Genomic DNA, 25,795 nt, shown 5'->3' with positions numbered 1-25,795 from the left:
GACTAAGGGAAAGAGTAGGCAGGGAGCAGATGATGAAAGCAAAGGGACTGGTGGTCTGAGGTGTATTTGTTTTAATGCAATAAGTGTAGTAGGTAAGGCAGATGAACTTAGGGCTTGGATTAGTACCTGGGAGTATGATGTTATTGCTATTACTGAGACTTGGTTAAGGGAAGGGCATGATTGGCAACTAAATATCCCAGGATACCGATGCTTCAGGCGGGATAGAGAGGGAGGTAAAAGGGGTGGAGGAGTTGCATTACTGGTCAAAGAGGATATCACAGCTGTGCTGAAGGAAGACACTATGGAGGACTCGAGCTGTGAGGCAATATGGACAGAACTCAGAAATAGGAAGGGTGCGGTAACAATGTTGGGGCTGTACTACAGGCCTCCCAACAGCGAGCGTGAGATAGAGGTACAAATATGTAAACAGATTATGGAAAGCTGTAGGAGCAACAGGGTGGTGGTGATAGGAGATTTTAATTTTCCCAACATTGACTGGGATTCACTTAATGTTAGATGTCTAGATGGAGCAGAATTTGTCAGGAGCATCCAGGAGGGTTTGCTAGAGCAGTATGTAAATAGTCCAACTCGGGAAGGGGCCATACTGGACCTGGTGTTGGGAAATGAGCCAGGCCAGGTGGTTGACGTTTCAGTAGGGGACTACTTTGGGAATAGTGATCACAATTCCGTAAGTTTTAGAATACTCATGGACAAAGACGAGAGTGGTCCTAAAGGAAGAGTGCTAAATTGGGGGAAGGCCAACTATACCAAACTTCGGCAGGAGCTGGGGAATGTAGATTGGGAGCAGCTGTTTGAAGGTAAATCCACATTTGATATGTGGGAGTCTTTTAAAGAGAGGTTGATTAGCGTGCAGGAGAGACATGTTCCTGTGAAAATGAGGGGTAGAAATGGCAAGATTAGGGAACCATGGATGACAGGTGAAATTGTGAGACTAGCTAAGAGGAAAAAGGAAGCACACATAAGGTCTAGGCGGCTGAAGAAAGACGAAGCTTTGAAAGAATATCGGGATTGTAGGCGCAATCTGAAACGAGGAATTAAGAGGGCTAAAAGGGGTCATGAAATATCTTTAGCAAACAGGGTTAAGGAAAATCCCAAAGCCTTTTATTCATATATAAGGAGCAAGAGGGTAACTAGAGAAAGGATTGGCCCACTCAAGGACAAAGGAGGAAAGTTATGCGTGGAGTCAGAGAAAATGGGTGAGATTCTAAACGAGTACTTTGCATCGGTATTCACCGAGGAGAGGGACATGACGGATGTTGAGGTTAGGGACAGATGTTTGATTACTCTAGGTCAAGTCGGCATAAGGAGGGAGGAAGTGTTGGGTATTCTAAAAGGCATTAAGGTGGACAAGTCCCCAGGTCCGGATGGGATCTATCCCAGGTTACTGTGGGAAGCGAGAGAGGAAATAGTTGGGGCCTTAACAGATATCTTTGCAACATCCTTAAACACGGGTGAGGTCCCGGAGGACTGGAGAATTGCTAATGTTGTCCCCTTGCTTAAGAAGGGTAGCAGGGAAAATCCAGGTAATTATAGACCGGTGAGCCTGACGTCAGTGGTAGGGAAGCTGCTGGAGAAGATACTGAGGGATAGGATCTATTCCCATCTGGAAGAAAATGGGCTTATCAGTGATAGGCAACATGGTTTTGTGCAGGGAAGGTCATGTCTTACCAACTTAATAGAATTCTTTGAGGAAGTGACAAAGTTGATTGATGAGGGAAGGGCTGTAGATGTCGTATACATGGACTTCAGTAAGGCGTTTGATAAGGTTCCCCATGGTAGGCTGATGGAGAAAGTGAAGGCGCATGGGGTCCAAGGTGTACTAGCTAGATGGATAAAGAACTGGCTGGGCAACAGGAGACAGAGAGTAGCAGTGGAAGGGAGTTTCTCAAAATGGAGATGTGTGACCAGTGGTGTTCCACAGGGATCCGTGCTGGGACCACTGTTGTTTGTGATATACATAAATGATTTGGAGGAAAGTATAGGTGGTCTGATTAGCAAGTTTGCAGACGACACTAAGATTGGTGGAGTAGCAGATACTGAAGGGGACTGTCAGAGAATACAGCAGAATATAGATAGACTGGAGAGTTGGGCAGAGAAATGGCAGATGGAGTTCAATCAGGGCAAATGCGAGGTGATGCATTTTGGAAGATCCAATTCAAGAGTGAACTATACAGTAAATGGAAAAGTCCTGGGGAAAATTGATGTCCAGAGAGATTTGGGTGTTCAGGTCCATTGTTCCCTGAAGGTGGCAACGCAGGTCAATAGAGTGGTCAAGAAGGCATACGGCATGCTTTCCTTCATCGGACGGGGTATTGAGTACAAGAGTTGGCAGGTCATGTTACAGTTGTATAGGACTTTGGTTCGGTCACATTTGGAATACTGCGTGCAGTTCTGGTCGCCACATTACCAAAAGGATGTGGATGCTTTGGAGAGGGTGCAGAGGAGGTTCACAAGGATGTTGCCTGGTATGGAGGGCGCTAGCTATGAAGAGAGGTTGAGTAGATTAGGATTATTTTCATTAGAAAGACGGAGGTTGAGGGGGGACCTGATTGAGGTGTACAAAATCATGAGAGGTATAGACAGGGTGGATAGCAAGAAGCTTTTTCCCAGAGTGGGGGATTCAATTACAAGGGGACACGAGTTCAAATTGAAAGGGGAAAAGTTTAGGGGGGATATGCGTGGAAAGTTCTTTATGCAGAGGGTGGTGGGTGCATGGAACGCATTACCAGCGGAGGTGGTAGACGCGGGCACGATAGCGTCTTTTAAGATGTATCTAGACAGATACATGAATGGGCAGGAAGTTAAGAGATACAGACCCTTAGAAAATAGGCGACAGGTTTAGATAGAGGATTTGGATCGGCGTAGGCTTGGAGGACCGAAGGGCTTGTTCCTGTGCTGTAATTTTCTTTGTTCTTTGTTCTTTGTTGAGCATAAGACCAGACCAATTTTGTGTGCTATTCGCTTAAGTATTTATCAGTTACGATTATTACTAGATGATCTCTGCACAGATTTTTATTTTAGAGATACAGCACTGAAACAGGCCCTTCGGCCCACCGAGTCTGTGCCGACCATCAACCACCCATTTTATACTAATCCTACACTAATCCCATATTCCTACCACTTCCCCACCTGTCCCTATATTTCCCTACCACCTACCTATACTAGGGGCAATTTATAATGGCCAATTAACCTATCAACCTGCAAGTCTTTGGCATGTGGGAGGAAACCGGAACACCTGTAGGAAACCCACACAGACACAGGGAGAACTTGCAAACTCCACACAGGCAGTACCCAGATATTTTTATCCTTTAAATGATTTCGGTGGATATTATTATTTTCAGAATTTAAGTTACAAAACTGTTTCATTCATTTATTTCAATTGAAGTAATACAACTTAACTCTCTCTCCTATCTCTAACTGGGCAAGGTAAATAGGCTCTGTTTTTGGACAGGGCTTTTAACTGCCACCTGCGATGGGCTTGCTTGTTCCTCTCACCTTCATCCATCCAGTTGTGGCCCCAAAATCTGCTCACCCATTTGGCAAAGGCAATGTCCTCATCTTCTTCTTCTTCCATGTATGGCTTGGCAGTACAGCTTTGGCTGGTGCAAATGGAAACACAACAATTTCTCCCACCAAAAAACAGTTGACATACTGGATAATCTTGTACCTTTCAAGTCGTCCCACTGTAGGTTGACCCAGAAATACACAGATGGCACTGGCTTTCCAAGCAAATGTTGTAATCTAGTTAAAGCAGGGGCTTTTCATCCTTCCATTAGTGAGGTAGCTATGTCTAATGGCATAAATGGTGATTAGAAAAAAGTACAATACACATTTTGCACTTTTCACACAGAGCTTCATTTCACTATCAATAACTATGCAGTATTGTTCTCAATATACACCTTGGAGGTACGTTTTCCAATTTGTTAGTAGCCCATTATTTAGAGAAACAGAGACATATTGATGAGAAGAAGGTGATATAGCAATTGGTGAGTGACTACAAGATGCACTGCAGCAACTCGCCATGGCTCTTTCAACAGCACCTTCCAAACCTGCAACCTCTACCACCTAGAAGGACCATGGCAGCAGATGCATGGGAACACCAAGTTTCCCTCCAAGCCAGACACCTTCCTGACTTGCAAATATATCGCCTGGGTCAAAATCCTGGAACTTCCTTCCTAAATGCACTGTGGGTGCACCTGCACCCCAAGGACTGCAGCAGTTCAAGAAGGCAGTTCACAACCACCTTCTCAAGGGCAATTAGGGATGGGCAATAAATGTTGACCCACATCCCATGAACGAATAAAAAAAGTGAGAAAAAAGGAGGCTTTAAGTCAAATTAATTCTGGTGGGTGACGATTTTAAAGCTTTTTCTTGTTAAAGGAGTTCTTTATCATTGTCCAACACAAAATAATTTATTTCTCCAGAAGCCTTTTATTATCAAACTGTCCGGTGTATAGTTACCACTGAGTCATTTGCAGTCGGAATTAGTATTAAGTACTGCCGTGCCTTATTAAACAAATAATGGGGTATATTTTGCTCTGTGCAAAATTAAAGAAACATTTATTGGCTAAATTGGACATTCAACATGGAAAGCTTCTCCCTTTCTAAGCTAGTTAAGATAGTGTTATTCCATTAGCCCCTATTCAAGCTGATGCTCTTCTCTCCCCCTCCCATTTCGTGCTCGTCCTCGCCTTCTCCACTCACTCTCAGTTAACTCCCTTGACATCAAGGCAGCATTTGACCGAATATGGCATCAAGGAGCCCGAGCAAAACTGAGGTCAATGGGAATCAGGGCGAAAACCCTCCGCTGGCTGGAGTCATACCTAGCACAAAGGAAGATGTTTGTGGTTGTTAGAGGTCAATCATCTGAGCTCCAGGACATCATTGCAGGAGTTCCTCAGGGTAGTGTCCTAGACCCAACCATCTTCAGCTGCTTCATCAATGACCTTCCTTCAATCATAAGGTCAGAAGTGGGGATGTTCGCTGATGATTGCACAATGTTCAGCAACATTCGTAACTCCTCAGATACTGAAGCAGTGCATGTAGAAATGCAGCAAGACCTGGACAATATCCAGGCTTGGGCTGATAAGTGGCAAGTAACATTTGCGCCACACGAGTGCCAGGCAATGACCATCTCCAACAAGAGAGAATCTAACCATCTGCCCTTGACATTCAATGGCATTACAATCGCTGAATCCTCCACTATCAATATCCTCAGGGCTCCCACTGACCAGAAACTGAACTGGAGTAGCCATATAAATACCGTGGCTACAAGAGCAGGTCAGAGGCCAGGAATCCTGTGGCAAATAACTCACCTCCTGACTCCCAAAAGCCTGTCCACCATCTACAAGGCACAAGTCAGGAGTGTGATGGAATACTCTCCACTTGCCTGGATGGGTGCAGCTCCAACAATGCTCAAGAAGCTCAACACCATCCAGGACAAAGCAGCCCACTTGATTGGCACCCCATTCACAAACATTCACTCCCTCTACCACCGACGCACAGTGGCAGCAGTGTGTGCCATCTATAAGATGCACTGCAGCAATGCACCAAGGCTCCTTTGACAGCACCTTCCAAACCTGCGACCTCTACCACCTAGAAGGACAAGGCAGCCGACGTATGGGAACACCATCACTTGCAAGTTCCCTTCCAAGCCACACACCATCCTGACTTGGAACTATATCGCCTTTCCTTCACTGTCACTGGTCAAATTCCTTGAACTCCCTTCCTAACAGCACTGTCAGTGTACCTACCCCACGTGGAATGCAGCAGTTCAAGAAGGCAGCTCACCACCACCTTCTCAAGGGCAATTAGGGATGGACAACAAATGCTGGCATAGCCAGCAACGCCCACATCCCGTGAAAGAATTTTTCAAAAGGTGGAAATCGGCGGTCTTAGTGATGGCACAGATATGTGGTCAGATGTTCATCTCAGGGTCAAATATGAACAGTCTGTTCAGCATCAGATAGTTGCCAGGGAGAGTGATAGAGTCAGCAGCTAGGACTGGAATTTTATGCCCCCCCGAGAGCAGGCTTGGAGTCTGGGGCCCGTAAAATTGAGTGGGAGGAGGGGGATGGCATTCCCATCGCCTACTAGGCCCCGCTGCAATTATAACAGCAGTGGGGGAGGTGGCAAACGGACCGCCCACTCCAGGTCAATTGAGGCCCTTAACTGGCCTAGTAATTGCCACTTAAGGGCCTCCTTCTGCCGCTGCTGGTATACTACCAGCGGCGGATGGGCACTTCAGCACCTGAGGAGGCTGCTCAGTAATGCCTGGCAGTGGGGGGGAACCCACCTGATCGGGCAGCCCCCAGCAGCACTGGCCGTTCCCCCTAAAACACCCCCCAGTGCCCTACTTTCCGACGCACAATCCCTCGCCAGGGCCCAGCCGATTGTCCCCAGTGAGGCCTGATCCTCACTCACCTTTTTCACAGCCTCCTCCATTGTTGCTGATCATGGCCGGGTGCAGTCCCAGCAGTGGCCACCCCTCCCGGTTGCACTGCTGGGGCTGAAGAGCTGCTGGCCCTATGATTGGCCAGCAGCTGTTGGAGGCGGGACTTCAGAGGAGCAGAAGACCCAAACAAGGCCAAGGGCCTGGGCCATGCAAAATTGTAGCCTGGCTTTGTGGCCCAGCAGAGGCAGGCTCACCCCCAACTTTTGTGCCAGTGTGTGAGCCACTGCTGCAAGGTAAAATTCTAGCTCTGGGAACAGAGTTTATAGTGGGGACCAAAGACAATCATGATGTAATTGGAGGAAATTTCTACTCATCTAGTACTGGATGTCGAAAAAGCAATCTGACAATTTAGAGAAAGTGGAGGAGTCAAAAGAGATGGTGGTGAGGTAGAGAAGGATATTATCACCGTACATGCGAAAACTGATGCTATGTTTTCAGATGATTTTGCCAAGGGGCAGCATGCAGATGCGAGATAGGAGGGGGCCAAAGATAGATCTTTGGGTGACACCAGAGGTTACAGTGTGGGTGCGGGAAGAGAAGCCATTGCAGGTGATAAACTGGCAATGATCAGAATGGAACCAGGTGAGTGTAGTCCCACCCAGCTGGATGATGGTGGAGAGGCGTTCGAGGAGGATGGTGTGGTCAACCGTGTCAAAGGCTGAAGACAGGTCAAGAAGGATGAGGAGGGATAGTTTACCTTTGCTCTACACAAAAATTGACTCTATGGGCTGAATTTTCCCAGGCCCTAGGAGATGGGTACGGAGGTGGGAGGACAAGAAAATTATGAAAAAAAGATGTCGGGCCGGTTTGCCGATGAATTCCCACCTCCAACTGCGATTCCCGGGGCAACGCAAGGTCTGATACCAGCAACCCGCATGTCCCTGGCAGGATGCCAATTAAGGTTGTTGAATAACTAACTATTGGCAACTTTCACACCACACAGCAATTTTGCTGGTGTCATGTGGGCCTCTCACAGTGTCAGAACCCTGGCAACTAAGAGAAGACGGCTTCACAGTGGGAGGTCGGAGCTGTGTGAGAACTAAAGGCGATCTAAATTTTTCCGACAGAAAATGGCAAGGTTGCTGTCGTCCCATATCACAGCCTTGCCATTGAGTGTGGAATTCCTGGAGATGGATGTCTCCGATCGTCATGGGCCTAATGAGGTCTCAGCCACTCCCCTGATACTGATGGCAGCTCCAGTGCTTCCCTGCCACTCCTGCTGCTTGGGCCTCAGGAGCACTCCCACTGATCACTCAGTGATGGCTGTCAGTCTCCTTTGCAGTGGGCTGCACTGTCTGCAGCTTCTGCCTCTGGAACCTGCCTGCCATCCCTAATAGGACAGCAAATATGGAGGCGACTTACTAATTCGCTACCTCCTGCAAAATTCAGCTGGAAGATGCGCTGTTGCCCGAGCAGGTTCACGACCCAGAAATGACTCCGGGTTCCGACACTCATGCCAAAATTCAGCCGCATGTGTTACACTGAAATTCCACCTTAACCTCATTTTTAGATGTCCATTTCTTATAAGTTTTTGTTCAGTAAAGAATGCATGTCTGGAAATGAGGTTCGGGTGCAATAATAGTAAAAGGTAGGTTGTTAATTTCTAGTGACATGACAGGAATATCTCAGGAAATCAAAGACATGCTGCCTGTGATTTTCCATCCATCAATTTTCCAAGATGAGCTGCCAATTAGTGCACTGGATTGTGAAATCATCCATTAAATGCACTGCAGCCTAAGAATGCTTTAAATTTCCTTGGATGAGTATTTGTTTTATTGTAAGTGAACTTTAATCAAGTGTGAGAATGTTTCCCAAAGTCTCAGCAAACTTATTCAGTAACTAACTGAGCCACACAGATTAGTAAAGCTCCAGGTTCAATCTTTGCCCTATCATGAGTTAGCAGATCTCAGCTAGGGTATAAATAAGGGTGCTATAAGGGCTTCTGAACAAGTGTGGGGAGAATCATGCAAGTTTTCCAACCCTGATAGTTATCTAGAGATACTTGTGCATGCATGTGAACTTCGGTGATGCCAGGATTGGGTTTAGATGTGCCACTGCCACAGTTAAATAGCCTGCCAACACTCAATATTTAGGCTCGCACATGAATGGCCACATGGACAAGGTGCTGGAAGATACCTGTCAAACTGTCTAACAGAAATGAATGCCTTGGAGAGTAGAGCAAAGACGTATTGAAAAGTTAGAACACAAAAAGTGATGCCGTTAACATATTTTGCTATTCACCATTATTGTTCTTTTCAAACCTTAATTGTTGTACTGTGATGCTCCAACTGTTTAATCTATGAAAGTGACACATACTATAGTTCAACAGAAGAGGGTCCTGTAACCTCAAATGACTATGGGATCTACATGAAAAAAAAATCAAATCTGTATGTATATAGTCAGTCTTGAATGAATGGAGCAAGCTCTAACAATCGTGTTTATTTTAAATTCCCTTCCTTACTATGATCTGAGAAATGTTGCTTTCCACACAGCATTGTGTGTCTTGTTTTTGCTGACTGTCCTGTGACATTTACCTTTAAGAGAGATTTTGAATTGGAACTTATCATTGGATTTGCTTGGGTTCCCGTGCAATTGCAGAAGTTGCATGATCCTAATGACGTGCTGCACATAATAGATAAATAGCCAGTGAATCTGTTTTTGCTGATGTTGGTTGTTGAGAGATAAATGTTGGCCAGACTGCTGTGAGATTTCCGAATATAGCACACCCTCAATACTGCACTGAAGTGTCCATCAGGATTGGGTGCCAAAGTAATAGAATGGAGCTTAAACTTTTGGGTGTAAGAGTGCCTCCACAGAGCCAAGCTGATAATAATACTTTTTTTTAAAGTATTGCAAAGTATTTAAAGCACAGAAGCAGGTTGTTCTGCCTAACAGGTCCATTCGGGTAATTATGCTCCATACAAGCCTCCTCCCAGCCTTCTTCAGCTAACCCTATTAACATATCCTTCTATTCCTTTCTCCTTCATGTCTTTATCTAGTTTCCCTTAAATGCATTTATGTCATTCATCTCAACTACTCTTTGTGGTAATGAGTTCCACATTCTAACCAGTGTTTTTGAAGAGTCTAATTTTCACTAAGGGTAAACACTTGATATTGTTATATCATGGAAATTACTGCTGTGATGATGTTGTCTTTCACACCAGATCTTCCAAAACCTCCTGTTTTACCATAAACCAAGAATGCCCTCCTACTTGTTAGACATGACACTAGACTGCATCTGTCCTATTTAATGTGCTTCTGCTCCCCGCTCTTCCCCACCTCATCACTTTAACTGGGTCTCCCTTGTCCTCACCTTCCATCTTTCCATCTATATATTTGTCAGATCATCTTCTGGCATTTCCACTGCCTCCAGCGTGGTCCCGCTACCAATTATATTTTCCCTCCTCTCTGCTTTCCAAAAGGATTGTCCCTTCTGAATATCATAGTTCATTCTTCTGCCACTTGCTGCCTTCCCCTTAGCACCTTCCTATACAAGCACAGGACTTGGCTATTCATCTCCCATACATTCTTCCATGAGAGATAGCAATTTTCAAGCATTTTATCCAGCCTAGAGTGCTCTATTCACTGCCTACCTTTACATTGGGAAAACAAAACACAGATTAGATGACCACTTTGCTGGAACCTCTTGCAGGTGCTGCCCCGAGCTCCCTGTCATTTGTCATTTCAATTCCATGCACCACTCCCACTCTGACCTCACTGACTTTGGCCTTCTCCACTGTTCCAATTAAACTCAACATAAGTTCAAGGAACAACATCTTCATATTTCTGTTAAACATTTTGCAGCCCTCTGGTTTTAATATTCACTTTAATAATGTTGGACCTTAAGTTTAGCTGCCAATTTCTTTATAGCAGGAGGTACTGGCAATGTGGAATAGGTGTGTTAGAGTTTCTGGGGAGTGAGGGAAGATGGGTCAGTGTTTGGCTGGGGACCCTCTCACAGACCACCAGGCTGCACCCTTGATGTCAGCCTACTTTTTTTTTTCCTCAAGCTACTGGATTCTGTTGCACTTTGCCAGCTTTTCCTGTTTCCATTTCAAACCTGCCTTGCCCCCAACCCTGCATTGCCTCAGCTATGCACATGTCTGTGCCTCTTAAATGTCTTTAATTTATCTTATTATTCTGTTTATCATCTCAAATTATTAGCACTTCAGCCATCTCCTATTTTCCTTTTAAGCAATTTGCAGGACTTCTACTTCCTCTCATGCATGTGAGTTTTTCCCCTTCCCCTTGTTTTGTTTTTTTTGAAATGCTGTTTATTTTTTTTCCCCCTGCTGTGATGAAGGGTTACAACTGACTGATCTCTCCCCTGTTGGTAACTGACCTGCTGAGTGTTTATAGCACTTTTGTTTTTGTCTCTGGGACCCAGTTATACCTTTTTTGTACAATATTTAGAAAATTCACTATCCCAATGCCCATTCGAGCCCCTTCCCTGATCTCTTCCCCCATCGGTGCTGTTTAATGCAGAATTTCAGTTATCATACTTCCTAGTTTCTCTCATCCTTCATCTTTACATGGGCCATTTCTGATTATTTTCCCTTCCCTTTCTGGATGTCCTTGTCCTTTCTCCATTTTCTGGACTTTAGTTCTCCTTTTTCATCAGCCAAGGTTTTCCTTCATCTGTGAGTAACAGGATCCTTGACCATACATGTCAACCATTAGAATTTCCCAAGTAGTGTCTGCTTGACAAAAATCAGTGCAAAATACAAACTATCCAAAACTGCTCAATAATGAGCCAAGCAAACATCATCTAGGCCTGCTCAAATTTTTAATGCAAGTGCAACGGCATCAGGTAACGAACATACCCATAAGCAGCAAATGTGAGGTGCACTGTAATGTAGGCAGTAGTTTCTCTGACACTATTACAGCAATTTGATGTCAGTAATCTTCACACGTCATTTGTATTTGTCTGTTATTCTGTAATTAATTGCTTAAAGAATGTTTCAAGTAAAAGCACTAAATATACTGACTGTTGCACAACACAAATACCAAATAATTATTTAACAATCTCTCTCTCCCAGAATTAATTACACATGATGAATAGAAATTCAGTCACAATTCAAATCATAAAGTATATATATTTTCAAATATTCATCTATGAAATGTGACTGTCATTTTAGATTTATGCTCCTGTCGACTTTGTGTCTCCAAGTGAGGTAGAATCCACATTTATAAAGAGCAGTTGTAAATGCAATAAAACATCCCAAGGCCCTTTGAAAATTCTATTGTGAGGGAAACAGGTCCACAAATGATGCTGCTATATATGGCTGCCATTACTCTAGTTGGCCTTGATATGTTATTTACTAAATTAACTATAGTCATTAATAACAATCTCATCAGCCACACTTGCTGGTATTGTCATCTTGCCACCTTGTTTGGCTAAAGATAGGTTTCTGAATGGGACAATGATGTTTTCAAATCCACTGTGTCAACATTCTAGAATACCCTACCAAACACCATTCTGGGAATTTTGCTACCACAAGAGAAGGCCCGCGATCATTTTCTCTATGATGGGTAATAAATGCAGCATTGCCAGCATTGCACGTATCCTGAGAACCAATAATAAAGAAATTGATGAACAGCTTAGTAGCCAGAAGGCATTGATTGTGAAGGTTAAATGGGTCAGCCTTTCCCAGTTCAGCCATATATCTGGGTTCACCAAGATACAGACAAATACATAAAGTTTCAATAATAGCTAGATGAAAGCTCATGTATAGGTTTTATGTGCCGATGCTACCCTAGCTTTGTTTAACTAAGATCAATATTTCACCTCTTTCATTACTTTTGTATTTGAGGAGGTATATGTTAGAAATTCTGCAGCAAAGTCACCACTTTGACTTTATGCTACTATTTAACCTTTGCCCTTAATAAATTTGATTTAAACTTACAGCTTACGTTACACAGTCTGAGTGTTTATTCTTTCAGTATCCAATGGCAAGCAGACTATGTTTCTGTTATGGCTTCTGTTAATTCCAGAGTTTTTATTTAACCCCTGGACAATGTTGCATTACCAGATATTAGGGCCCATTTTCTTCTTTGCTGCATCCAGGAATGCTCGGTTTCCTCGCGCAATAAAGAGGAAAAGGGAATAGAGATACACTCCCTCACCTCTCTGCCTCGATATGGTGCCCTGGAATTTTCTGCATGTGCAGTACTGGCCTTGCACCTAGGATTCCTTCACATCACATACGAGCATACGAATTAGGAGCAGGAGTAGGCTACTTGGCCCCTCGAGCCTGCTCCGCCATTCAATAAGATCATGGCTGATCTGATTGTAACTTTAACTCCACATTCCCGTCTACCCCCAATAACCTTTCACCCCCATCTCATTTTTCTGCATGGCTGTTGTTGGAGTGCTCAAACATACAAGTGCTGAGTCATAGAGTCAAAGAGTTATACAGCACAAAAACGGTAGTGGAGCTATGAGGAAAGTCCATCAGGTAAGTTGTTCCCTTTTCTCTTTTAGCAGGATTTTGCAGCAACAGATAGCCTGGTTCTCAAAATAATGCCCTAACACGTGTGGGTGCACTCAGGCTATGCTACTGTCTAGGGGCAGAAAGTCTGGGCAACCTGTGGATTTCACAGATCCCTTAATCAAATGGGAACTCTTTTTAACTTGAGTGTTAGCTTCTGACCCCATACCTACACCATCATAAAGACTATCTACTTTTATTTCCGTAACATTGCTTGTCCCCCATCCCTACCTCAATTCATCTACTGCTGAAACCCACATCCAAGCTTATGTTCCCTCCAGACGTAATTATTTCAATGATCTCCTGGTTGGCCTCCCCATCTTCCATCCTCCATGAAAATGAGCGCATCCAAAATTCTGCTGCCTATACCTTGACCTAAACTGGACCAAGTCTCAGTAGTCCATTGCCCTTGTGCTAACTTATCTACATTGGCTACTAGCCCACCAACATCTCGAATTTAAAATTCCCATCCTGGTGTTCAAATTCCTCTATGTCCTCATCCCTCCCTATCTCTGTAGCCTCTTCCAGCCCTACAACCCTCTGAGAACTTTGCATTCTTCTAACTCTGGCACCTCATGCATTTTCCACGCCCTTTGCCTCACCATTAGTGATGTGCATTCGGCCATCCAGGCCCAAAGCTCTGGATTTCCCTTCTTAAACCTCTCTGCATTGCCACATCTCTCTCTCTGCTCCTTTAAGACCCTCCTTAAAACCTACCTAACTGACCAAGCTTTGATTCACTGCTAATATCTCCTTTGGTTTGGTGTCAAATATTGTCTAATGAATGGCCTCGGGACCTTTTCCTCTGTTTAAAGGTGGTATATAAATGTAAAAGCAAAATAATCTGGATGCTGGAAATCTAAAATAAAAATAGAAAATGCTGAAAATACTCAGCAGGTCTGGCAACGTCTGTGCAGAGAGAAACAGAGTTAATAATAGAAATATAAGTTGTTGCTGCTTCACGTACAGTATACATTCGTCCTAGAAGCGTGATGAGGTACATATTCAATATACTGTATTCACACTGGACTCAACAGGAACGAAGCGGAACAAAACCAGAAAATGCTGGAAATACTCAGCAGGTCAGGTAGCACCTGTCGAGAGAGAAAGAGTTAATGTTTCAGGTTGTGACCTTTCACCAGAACTGCTAAAACAGGAAGCAGGCGGGCCTGTTGCTGATTTTTGACAGCAAATGCTAACATGATGACCATCAGCATGAAACACTGAGATTGTCATTTATGAATTCCGTACTACTAAATCAATAAATGCAGAAATCTGATAGATGAAATGTTTTGATGAAATGTCAACGACCTGAATGAAACATTCATTCTGTTTTTCTCTCTCCACAGATGCCGCCAGACCTGCTGAGTATTTCCAGCACCTTCTGTTTTCATTTCAGATTTCCAGCATCCGCTGTATTTGGCTTTTGGGAGACAAATATGATGGACTCAGGATCCCTGGATTAATTGAAAACCGGTAGTGTCGGCTCACGCATACAGCTTTAATAATTCCATGTGATTCAGCGGGGAGAACACGAGCAGAAAAAAAAATGGAAATAATAAAAATCTATAAACTTTGGAAGTATGAAGAGGAGATACGTTGGTGATATTGAGAGGGAAGCAAAGCGCTGTGCATGTCCTTTGGTCCTCCGTGCCGAATGGTGGCGCTGGTGGGTGGGGGCGGGCCCCGGCGCTGGCTCACGCTGTGATTGGAGGAGGCTGCCCTCCGGAAGTGGTTGCTGGCGCGTGCCTTTCCCCTTGACCTCTGTTTCTCTGTCGCTGTCCGTACGGTGATGGCGGCTTTGAAGCCCGTGGAATCCCAGTCGAGTTCCGGCACCGGCCTGTCTCGCTGGCAACTGGCTCTCGCCATTGGTGGTCCCATCCTGCTGGGGGCCGGCGCCGTCTACCTGTGGAATAAGAGGACGGTGGCGAAGCGGAGTGAGAGGAAAGCGCCGGAAGGTAGCTCCAGCCCTGTGCCAAAGGAGGACGGCGGCCGCGGGGAGAATGAAACGGACAGTCTGGTATGGAGGGGCGGCGCGGGTGGGGTGCAGAGACTGACTAAAACTGGGAGGAGGCCTGCCTAGGGGAAGGTAGGAACAGAAAGAGGCTAACGGGTGTGGTTAGAAATTGATTGGAGGTATTTTGGAGGAGGGAAGGGCATCCGGAGACAGTAAATGGGGAAGGGTAGGTAATGTGGGGCAGGGAATCGGAGAAATTATAGTATTGAGCTGTCTATAGCCCTTCAATTCAAACTCTCTGCTCTAAATCTCGTTTTCCTGTTCTATTTCGCCCCCCCCCCCCCCCCTTACAGTATTTCAAAATTCTCATCGAATTCCCCCTTGAATATATTCTCCCTCAGGAATTAATTGTGAAATTGTTACATATTCTAATGATCCCAGAATCAGATTACAGTATAGCCTGTGATGCTATTCGAAGAGTTGTTGATTTCTGCTCAGTGTGCTGAATGTCAACTTGAAGAAACCCTCTTTCTCCCCGTTCATTATTTTTTCTTTTTCAAATATTGATCGGTTTGCTATTTGAAAGCTATAATGGATTTTGCCTCCACCGCAGATTCTGGTAGGATATGGGTTTCCTAATAACCCATTATACATTTTGTATAAGTGATTATCTTAAATTTAGTCTTCCAGTTACTGACTCATCAACTTGATCAGCAATAATCTCTTTGAATGGTAGAATAGCTATGAAGTGCTGAATGGCATGCTCCTGTTATATTCCTAAATATTCCCTTATTTACTTGATGAAAGTTATGAAGGGATTTGAACATCAAAAACAGAAAATACTGGAAGTAGACAAGTGCTTCAGAAACTGTAAAGAGAAAAGAGTTTAATGTTTTGGGGATAAACATTTTGGTGAAGTTAAATAACAATGAGGGGAAGGCTAAATGACGAGATACCTCAGTCACAGAGGCAGTGTAATACATTGAAGTTGAAAAGGCATGAAACAGGTCCACGAGCAAAAAGGTGAGAAATGGGAGAGGGGATTTGCAGATGCAGTAAGTCTGAAATTAAAACAGAAAACACTGGAGAACTAATCCTGCAAAGTCCCCCCCCAAAAAGAGAAAACCGTCACCACAGTTTCCCCACCAGCATTTTGTTAAACTATGCACCCCAGACATGAACCTGATTCTCCTTTCTGGAATGCCAAAAGCCCCACATCATTAGCATGTCCTACTGTAAAGATAAAGGATATAGTTAAGGTCTGAAGTTTAATACCCACCAGGGACTACAGAATACCTAGGTGAAACCTAAATCTTGTGATTGGTTTGTTAGGAATAATGTTAGGAAGTTGTAGTGGGAATGGGAAGGGTAGTTAAAGTGGCTCGGGGGTTATGTATGTGGATGGAGCTGGAGCTTCCAGGAAAGTGGTGTCTCTGTGCATTTGCTTTCCCCAATATCTTTGGCGCAGCGGTTAGATGACAGAAATTTGGGTACTGCACAACAGTGTGAGAAGGGTTGATCAAGTGTTGAAGCTTCTTTGGCTTTGAGCAAAGGTGCTGAAGAAATATAGTTGGAGGTAAAGGTATCCAGATAGAACAGTTCCTCTGCAAAATGGGTAGAAGAGGGAAAGATATGCTTAGCGATGGGGTGTGTTGTAGATTGTACAAACTGATCTAGTTAATGGTGTGAAAGGAGGGGATGATTATCAGATCTCTTAATCTTTATGTTCTCATGAAAAGACCCTAGTTTTTCAGAGCTAAAATCCCTCATCCTTGACATCATAAATCCTATTTAATTGCTCTGTTAGCACACTCTTATGAAAAACATGGCAGTTTCCCTTTAACTATTTTACCATTTGTTTATGAAATCCTTTATTAATTCCAATTATTCCTTACCATTCTCTCTTCATACTTCTTGTAGCTCTTCTAATCTTTGCTTCTGTTTTTTTCCCCTTTTGATTTCCTTTTATATTAAACGTCTTCTTTGGCCTCCTTATCTCGAGAGACAATGGGTAAGCGCCTGGAGGTGGTCAGTGGTGTGTGGAGCAGCGCCTGGAGTGGCTACAAAGGCCAATTCTAGAGTGACAGACTCTTCCGCAGGTGCTGCAGAAAAATTTGATTGTCGAGGCTGTTACACAGTTGGCTCTTCCCTTGCGCCTCTGTCTTTTTTTCCTGCCAACTGCTAAGTCTCTTCGACTCGCCACACTTTAGCCCCGCCTTTATGGCTGTCCGCCAGCTCTGGCGAACGCTGGCAACTGACTCCCACGACTTGTGATCAATGTCACAGGACTTCATGTCGCGTTTGCAGATGTCTTTAAAGCGGAGACATGGACGGCCGGTGGGTCTGATACCAGTGGCGAGCTCGCTGTACAATGTGTCTTTGGGGATCCTGCTATCTTCCATGCGGCTCACATGGCCAAGCCATCTCGAGCGCCGCTGACTCAGTAGTGTGTATATGCTGGGGATGTTGGCCGCCTCGAGGACTTCTGTGTTGGAGATACGGTCCTGCCACCTGATGACAATATTCTCCGGAGGCAGCGAAGATGGAATGAATTGAGACGTCGCCGTTGGCTGACATACGTTGTTAAACATAGATATGTCGTATACCTCTAAGTCCAATTTTAATTTCTGTACTCCTTCAACAAACTCCAGCTTTTGCTGCATCACCATTTCTTGTTAGAAGAAATTCTGCTAACTTTCTCTTAATCCTGAATCTATGCTCTTGTTACTGATTTTTTCCGAGTGGAAGCAAACCTTCACTATTTACTCATTTCAAATTCTTAAGTTTGAAAACCTTTCTTCAATCCTCTTAACAGTTTCTTGGTGCAAAATGCCTCCACCTTCCTTGATACTGGTAACGTCTTGTTCCTGTATTCTCGTATATCTTCACTGTTGCCTTTTCATTATTCTAGTCTTATTTTATGTAATGTTGTGCCGAGATAATGCAACTGTGGACTAACCAGTGTCTCATACAAATTTAATAGTGTTTCCTTGCTTTTATTCATTGTGTATATAGTGTCTTATATGCTTTTTTCCCATCTGCACACCTACTTTTAAAGATCTGTATACCTGCATCATTGAATTGTTTTTATTCCTCTATTCTAAGATTTTTAACTCAATGTGTGCTTTTTTTCTCTGTTTGTCAGTGTAGTGTTTCTCATTTCCCTGCATTGAACTCCATCTTCTGTAATATTTATTTATATTGACTCTGCTGACCTGTCCGTATCTGTCTGCACCTCTTGTTCACAATTTGCCATTTCTTGTTTGGCATCATCAAGTAAGCTTATCTTCAAATCATCTAATATAAATGGAAAGCAAGAAAATCTGAGACCAGATTCATAGGACACATCCTGCTGACTTGAAAAACATCTATGTATGCCTGGCCCTAAAACAAGTGATAGGGGAAGGGCAATGTGTAGATGAGCAGATACATTCTACCCCTGCATGCTAACATGTGAACTGGAGCTACAGGTTATTTCATTATTGTTAATCAGTTTATTTTCAGCTAATAATCCAATCTCATTTCTTTATGAAATAAGTGTGACTTGTATAAAATAGTATTTGGGAACTCCTGAGTAGACAAATTAACTCGTTGTTTGAGAACTGTATTTTCACTTTTGACCTAGTCTTATAGAGCAGTCAGATATTAGCCTGACATTAGTCATGTTCTTTAAATTATTAGGGTTTATCAGCAAAATTCAGTAATCGGAGTACTTTTGATTTCTTTAGACCCAGAAGCATTTCTAGTAGCGATGTACACAAAATTTGTAAAATTTTAGATTTCTCTAAATATTTTCAAAAATCAAAAAATTCTGTAATGTACATTATTAACAGACCGCAAATATACACAAGTCTGCTGCTGCAGTATTTATGTTGGGTGGCATGCTGTGCTGAAGTGCCACTGTACAATGGGCACTTCATGGATCCAAGTTCAGTTTTCCCATATTACTGTGTCCTTTGGTTTCTGCTACAATGCTGAAATAGCGGGAAACATGGACTCTTAAACAGTGTGTCACAGGGCCGCTTGACATTTATGGAACTTCCTTTTGGCAGGAGGAATAAGGGTGGCGGGGTGGGGATGAAGAAACATAACAGGCAGTGATTATTTTTCAGAAATTAGTGCTAATGGTAAAAGAAGGAACAAGAAAGATGCTATTCGTTCATTAGTCTGGTTTCTCGGTCATGGGGTGTGGGGGGGTGGTGAAATTGAAATGTTGTAATCCATTATAAATATCATGTTCCTTCCTTAGAGCTTGTTAGACCAAGCCCAAGCTGCAAAGAATAAAGGAAACAAGTATTTTAAAGCCGGCAAATTTGAACAAGCTATTCAATGTTATACTGAGGCAATTGGTCTATGTCCACTGAATCAGAAACAGGATCTTTCAACATTTTATCAGAATCGGGCTGCAGCATTTGAACAGCTGGTATGTAGTCATTTTTACTTGTACTTCAATAATAACCATCAGACTAACTAAATGTCACATAGAAGAAACGCTCCCTCCAATTTTTGTTGTTGTTGTACACAGCCTTATCATTTAACTGCATGGGCCCTTTAAGCTTTTTTGCATGGCCACACATGCGTGGTAGCTTAAAGGGTCCGACTTGTACTTGGCCTGCGCCGGAATGTCCAGGTTGCGTGGCTGTGGTACAGTTTGGGGACCACAAGTTGAACATCCCTGACTTAGGAAATATTTTTCCCGTCCAAATGTTTTATCAATAAATTATGGTAAGTCAACTTGTGCCTTTGCCACAGAACCTCAATAGCATTCATTTCATGGTTTAGTTATTTTTTTGAACTCTACTTCCCCAATACATTACTAACTATATGATGCTTGGATGCAGCTGCCTTGACTGTGCTGGTAATTCATAACTCTAGCTTAACATTTTGCTACCACATTGTATGGTGTAACTAATGTGGCAGCGGAATATTAAGCTAGAGTTACGAATTACCAATACAGCAGAGGCAGCTGCATCCAAGTATTGTACAGTTAGTTATGTATTGGGGAAGTAGAGTTCAAAAAAATAATTAAACCAGGTAATAAGTCCTATTGCGGTTCTATGGCAACAAAGGCAGACTTCTGCAAGTTAGCTTAATATACTTTATTGATAAAACATTCGGACAGAAAAATATTTCCTAAGTCAGGGATGTCCTACTTGTGGTCCCCAAACTCAGCAATCCAGTTGTCAAAGCCCGTGCAACTGTGTCCTGTTTTTACTTGCATTTCTTGTTGGGGGTTTGTCCTATAAATTTTGAGAGCCTGGACGTTTGGAAGCTGCTTTGCTTAACACCGTACTTTGGTTAAGCCCTAAATCAAGGCACTAGGGTCTGTTGATAGCAACTTCAGATGGGTGCACATCAATCTGAACATGGAGATAAATTTTATGTAGCTCCTTAGGCTCCATGGTATGTTATCTATGTGGCCCACAGCGACTTGGGTACTCCTGCACTAAATCTTTTATTCAAGGGTTTATTGTAGGATGTCTTAGCCATAACTTTTTTTAAAAGTATTTCTGGTAAATTTAAATATTAGACTGGAGGGAATTAATGTTGGTATTGCAATGTGTGTTTTTTGCCATTCAGTATAGCTGCATGTTTTCAACGTTTTTACCTCCTCTTCCTCATCTAATTTTAGGATATACCACAATCCTACTGTAGATTTTAATGGACTTGAGTTATGCTCCAACTCAGTTTTCTGCATTGACAGAATCTTATAACCAATTGACACAACAGTTGGGTATGAATAAACCTTCCTTCACACAAAATATAGTGCAAATTACAGCATGAGTTTTGACACATGGTGTTTAGTTTTCTCGGCAGTTGTCTGTATTGAGCATCTCAGACTTAACAATTACTCCAAAACTCCATGAGCTGCTATACACTTAATCCTCCTAATCATTTAACAACTGTCATTGCAGTAAGTAAATGCCACGTGATTTATGCTTTTAAAAATTTCTTTATCTGATAATGAATATAGTTTTAAACAACTAGTGGAATTGCACTATTCACTCAGCTCTTCATTTCTATATGGGGTGGTTGGGGTGGGGTGTTGCGATATACCAAATTCACTCGATTCTTAACTTTTAACTGAGGGCCAAGGTGAATTAATTCATTTAGAAATTCACATTCTAACTAAAGAGTGGAGTGCCTGACCTACCTGCATCTTCATGTAGCTAAAGACAGGAAGTTTTATTGAAGTCAGTCAGTTGTTGACAGTAGTATGTTTACGTTGGCCTTTGGCTCTGCACATCAATGATGGCTACAATTTTGGGACAGGAATTGTACTTTCAAAATTAACATATGAAGCCAGTGCATATAAAGTATATAAACCCTCCTAGCATTTGAGGGTTTGAACCCATGTGGAACATTGCTGTTTCATTGGCCTGAACTTTGTGGCAGTTATGACCAGGTGAGAAAGGTGTCTAGGGGCCCCTCAGTCTTCACCTGGTCTTACTGTAACAGGGTTTAATTTTAAATACATGTTTTTAGCTCCCCCTTGGTGAATCCTTGTTCACCACTTTCCAATTATGAGGCAAAGAAACTGGCACAAACAGGCTTTCTTAGGTTCAAAGAAGAAAAGTTGAAATTTATTAAACTTGAACTCTAATTCAGTTAACGCCTACGGATACACAACATGCCCATGCTAGCATACACATGTGATACACACATGCAGATAGAGACAGAAAGAGAAAAAGAAATAAAGTGGAAAAGTTTGAGGCAATATCTGAAGAGTTTCTGCCCAAACTGGTGTAAAAATTCAAAAAAACTCAGGTTGCCCAGCAGGTTAGCCATGTGACTAGCTGCTTTGACCATGTCCGTTTATGTATTCAGCCATCTTAGCAGTCAACCTGGAATGCAAGCTCCTCCACCTTCAATGTCTACTGATCAAAAGCCCGTTGTGGGTTGAATGTGTCGGGGAATGGTCCTTTGTACTTTCCAAGCGCTGTGTGTTAATATGCAAATGTCTTTCCAGCCAAGGGTCCATTGTGGGTTGAATGTGTCAGGGAATGGCTGCTTTGTCCTTCCAAACACTGACTGACTGTTAATATGCAAATGTCTTTCAAGCCAAGATCTGGCTTTTTTTTTAAAGCAAGTCCTTTCTTCACTCCAATCACAGTTTAAAATCAATGTTCATGACAAAATTAATTCATTCTTGGTAGATGGGGGCCTAGCATGACATGGTAATGATGGTGAAACTGTCAGCATTTGATATCATTACTTCTCTGAAACTGACAATAACTTCAGGAGTCCGTACATGCGTAGAATTATGTGGAAATCCAGGAGTTTTTTTTTGTTCATGGGATGTGGGTGTCTCTTTTTGTCGGTGATTCTACGCTTCTTCAGAGGGCACCCCCAGCCTGCCATCAATGGGAAATCAATTGAATTGACGAGAGCTTCAACTCTTATGCTATTAGTCTCTATTAAAGCTTCAACTTCAAAAGTTGCACCTTGTTGAATGAGTTTTTAACTATGTACTACATAATTACTACTAAGCAGCCTCACTGGCCCTGAAGAGCTAATTTTATACTTGTGGAACATCAAATTTCCCCATAATTTCCACGTTTTTTAAAAAAAAACAATTTTAGAAGCTAAAATAAACTTTTTTCTTAAAGCTTCGATCTTAATTCAATCATCATTTATTTCACTATCTGAAAATTTTAATTAAAAGTGAAGTATACTAAGTGTTTTTAACTTCCTGGTCTGCTGTGTGTTAACGTTTCAGTGTAATTGGCTGCTTACCTGCTTGCTGACATCACTGTTGCTGCACGCCAAGACATCCCCTTTAAACTGTCATTGGGTAAGGGAAAATTTACGCCACAGAGATCACTAGATCTTTACGGGACGCTTTCTTTGCGGTCTCTGTCCAACGTCTGCACTCGCAACCACTAACTGCAAAATCAGGGCTAATGAGTTTTGTTTTGTTAATGGGTTAATTGTAGTTTTAGTCTGTCCACTATCAATATATTTGTGAGAATTACATAGTTGATGTGAAACATCTGACAAAGTTTCTCATCATATGTAAAATATATAATGTAAGAAATAACTTTTACATATTAAGTTTCAAATTATATTAAACTGTTAAAACAATGCACAATTAAACTCTGCATTCATTTGTGAGTACTGCATTGTTGAAAATTGTGTACAAATAGAATGGAATAAAATTTCAATATTTTTTCTTTTTATCTCCTGTCCCCTCCCTACAAATATCTAGTTCTGAATGATGCCTTGAGTTCCCATGGCACCAGTGTAAAAATACAAATAGCTGCATGAGCACAAAATTATGCTCCTGTGATTTTTGGGTTCTTGCTGGAGCAGGTTCATGTAGCCCTCAGCCTGCTTACAGCCAGAAAGAATGGCAGACATTGGTAGCGCTGCTATTGCAGCTTGAGTCGCCATGATTGGAGTGCTGTATCTGGAGTGGACATTAGGAAGGGACAAAATAATTTGATCAGTTGAGTCCACACTGCAATGTCCCATTGTATGCCAGGTGTCGATCAAAATTGTACTGCAGTTCTTTTTCCCCTTTCCCATGGAAGATAAATTTTTTATGCCATCTTGCTGTCGATAACCCACATGCAGTCTGACCAACTCATGGCAATTTCATTAGTTTGAATGTTTTGGTGCTGCATTCTATCCTGTTCAAAGATTGTACAACAAAATCACTGATTCACTTTGATCATGTAACATTTGTATTGCAGCAAAAATGGAATGAAGTTGCTCAGGACTGCACGAAGGCTGTAGAACTCAACCCCAAGTACATAAAAGCACTATACCGCCGTGCAAAGGCATACGAAAAACTAGATAATAAGAAGGAGTGCTTAGAAGGTTTGTGTCTTTTTTTTTAACCTAATTTTCATTTTTTCCCCTTCAAAAATTTCCTCTGCATCTATCATGAAAGCACTTTACTGGGGTTCGGTTTCACAAGTGCTATCTGCCTTCGAATGTCTACCCTGTGACCATTCTTGTATAAGCCTAGATGGTGAATATCAGGCTTTTACCATGGAGGAGAATTGCATCTGAACCAGATTTTCCACATGTGTGGTTTACCGCAGTGGTCACTTAGTAGCACTGAGGAGCAGGAACTTTGTCTGATTTTTTTCATATCCTATCTCCAAACTTGAGCCCAGTTTTCACCCTTAATTGTTAGGGATGAAATCCGATATTTCAGGGAATGAACCTGCAACTTTCTGGTGTGGATGACTTAGTATTATGTTCTAACCCATCATGTTTAGCCCAACTTTCTAAACGTTATATCCACATTGGAATTGTAAGGCCACAATTGTACTGTAGACTTGTGCCCATTAAATTTAGAATGGGATCAAGTTCAGGAATTCTAAATGCTATCTTCTGGCCGGCTCTAAGTGGTGATTTCCGGGATAAGTGAAGTGATAACATACTTTTTAAACATCCAACTAAAGTTTTTTCTTGGCATAGATGAATGCTGTGAAAATTACTTTTTAGACAGCAACTTGTGTTATAAAGTGCCTTTAATAAAACATCCCAAAGTGGTTCACAGGAGCATTATAAAACACAATTCGACAGCGTGCAGATGGCCAAAAGCTTAGTCAAAGAGATAGGTTTAAGGAATGTCTTAAAGGAGGAAGGAGAGTCAGAGAGGTATAGGGAGGGAAGTATAAAGCTTAGGACCTAGGCAACTGAAGGTACGGCTACAATAGTGGAGCAGTTAAAATCGAGGTTGCTCAAGAGACCAGAATTAGCTTAGCGTAGATATCTCGGAGGGTTGTGGGTTGGAGGAGATTACAGAAATAGGGAGGGGCAAGGCCATGGAAGGATTTGAAAACAAAGGTGAGAATTTCAAAATTGAGGCATTGCTTAACTAGGAGCCAGTGTAGGTCAGCTAGTACAGTGCTGGGTGAATGGGACTTGGTGCAATTAAGGATGTGGGCAGCAGAGTTTTGGCTGACCTCAAGTTGATGGAGGATAGAATGTGGGATGCTGGTCGGGAGTGCGTTGGAATCGTCAAGGTGAGAAATAACAGGCGTTTTGGCAGCTGATGAGCTGAGGCAGGGGCGGAGTTGAGCGATATTACAGAGGTGGAAAAAGGCTGTCTTGGTGCAGATATGTGGTTGGAAGCTCATCTGGGGTCAAATATAATACCAAAGTTGCAAACAGTCTGGTTCAGCCTCAGACAGTTGCCAGGAATAGGGAGGGAGTCAGTAGCTAGGAAATGGAGTTTGTAGCCGGGACTGAGGACAAAATGGCTTTACTCTTTGCAATGTTTAGTTGGAGGAAATTTCTGCTCATCCAGTACTGGATGTCAAACGAGCAGTCTAATAATTTAGCAACAGTGGCCAAGTTGAGAGAGTTGAAGTAGAGCTGGTTGACGTCAGTGTATATTTTAAACTAACTGTGTTTTCAGATTATGTCACCTCGGGGCAGCATGTAGATGAGAAATAAGAGGGGGCCAAAGTTAGATCTATGAGGGAAACCAGAGGTAATGGTGCGAGAGTAGGAAGAGAAGCTGTTGCAGATGATATTCCAGCTTTGATTAGGTAAGAATGAACCCAGGCAAGAGCAGCCCCATCCAGTGGAGTGATATTGGACGAGGATGGTGTGGTCAACTGTGTCAAAGGCTGCAGATAGGTGAGAAGGATGAGGAGGAATAGTTTACCTTTGTCACAGGCACACAGGATGTCATTGCTGACTGAGTGCTGTTTTGGTTCTGTGGTGGGGTGGAAACCTGATTGGAGGGATTAAAACATGGAGTTCCGTGGAAGATGGGCGCAAATTTTGGAAGCAATGGCACGTTCATGGAATTTAGTGAGGGAAGGGAGTTTGGAGATGGGGTGGTAGTTTGCAAGGACAGTGGGGTCAAGGGTTGGTATTTTTGAGGAGGGGGTGATGGCACATTTA

The 25,795-nt window shown here is 42.8% G+C and overlaps 1 protein-coding gene across 1 annotated transcript in view; it reads left to right on the top strand.

The window, feature by feature from the left end:
- The first annotated feature begins 14,711 nt into the window (after nucleotides 1–14,711).
- tomm70a (translocase of outer mitochondrial membrane 70 homolog A (S. cerevisiae)) overlaps nucleotides 14,712–25,795 on the top strand; it is a 41,280-nt gene continuing 30,196 nt past the window's right edge. Inside the window, exons 1-3 of the mRNA XM_068041026.1 lie at nucleotides 14,712–14,986; nucleotides 19,173–19,346; nucleotides 23,620–23,746. Coding sequence (XP_067897127.1) covers nucleotides 14,759–14,986; nucleotides 19,173–19,346; nucleotides 23,620–23,746 — 529 coding nt within the window. The 5' untranslated portion in view covers nucleotides 14,712–14,758. The remainder of the gene's footprint in view (nucleotides 14,987–19,172; nucleotides 19,347–23,619; nucleotides 23,747–25,795) is intronic.

The sequence above is a fragment of the Heterodontus francisci genome, chromosome 10, assembly GCF_036365525.1.
Source record: "Heterodontus francisci isolate sHetFra1 chromosome 10, sHetFra1.hap1, whole genome shotgun sequence".
In the NCBI taxonomy this organism is placed as follows: domain Eukaryota; kingdom Metazoa; phylum Chordata; class Chondrichthyes; order Heterodontiformes; family Heterodontidae; genus Heterodontus; species Heterodontus francisci.
The sequence above is the reverse complement of the archived record's forward strand: the minus strand, read 5'-3'. Positions and strand labels throughout refer to the sequence as shown.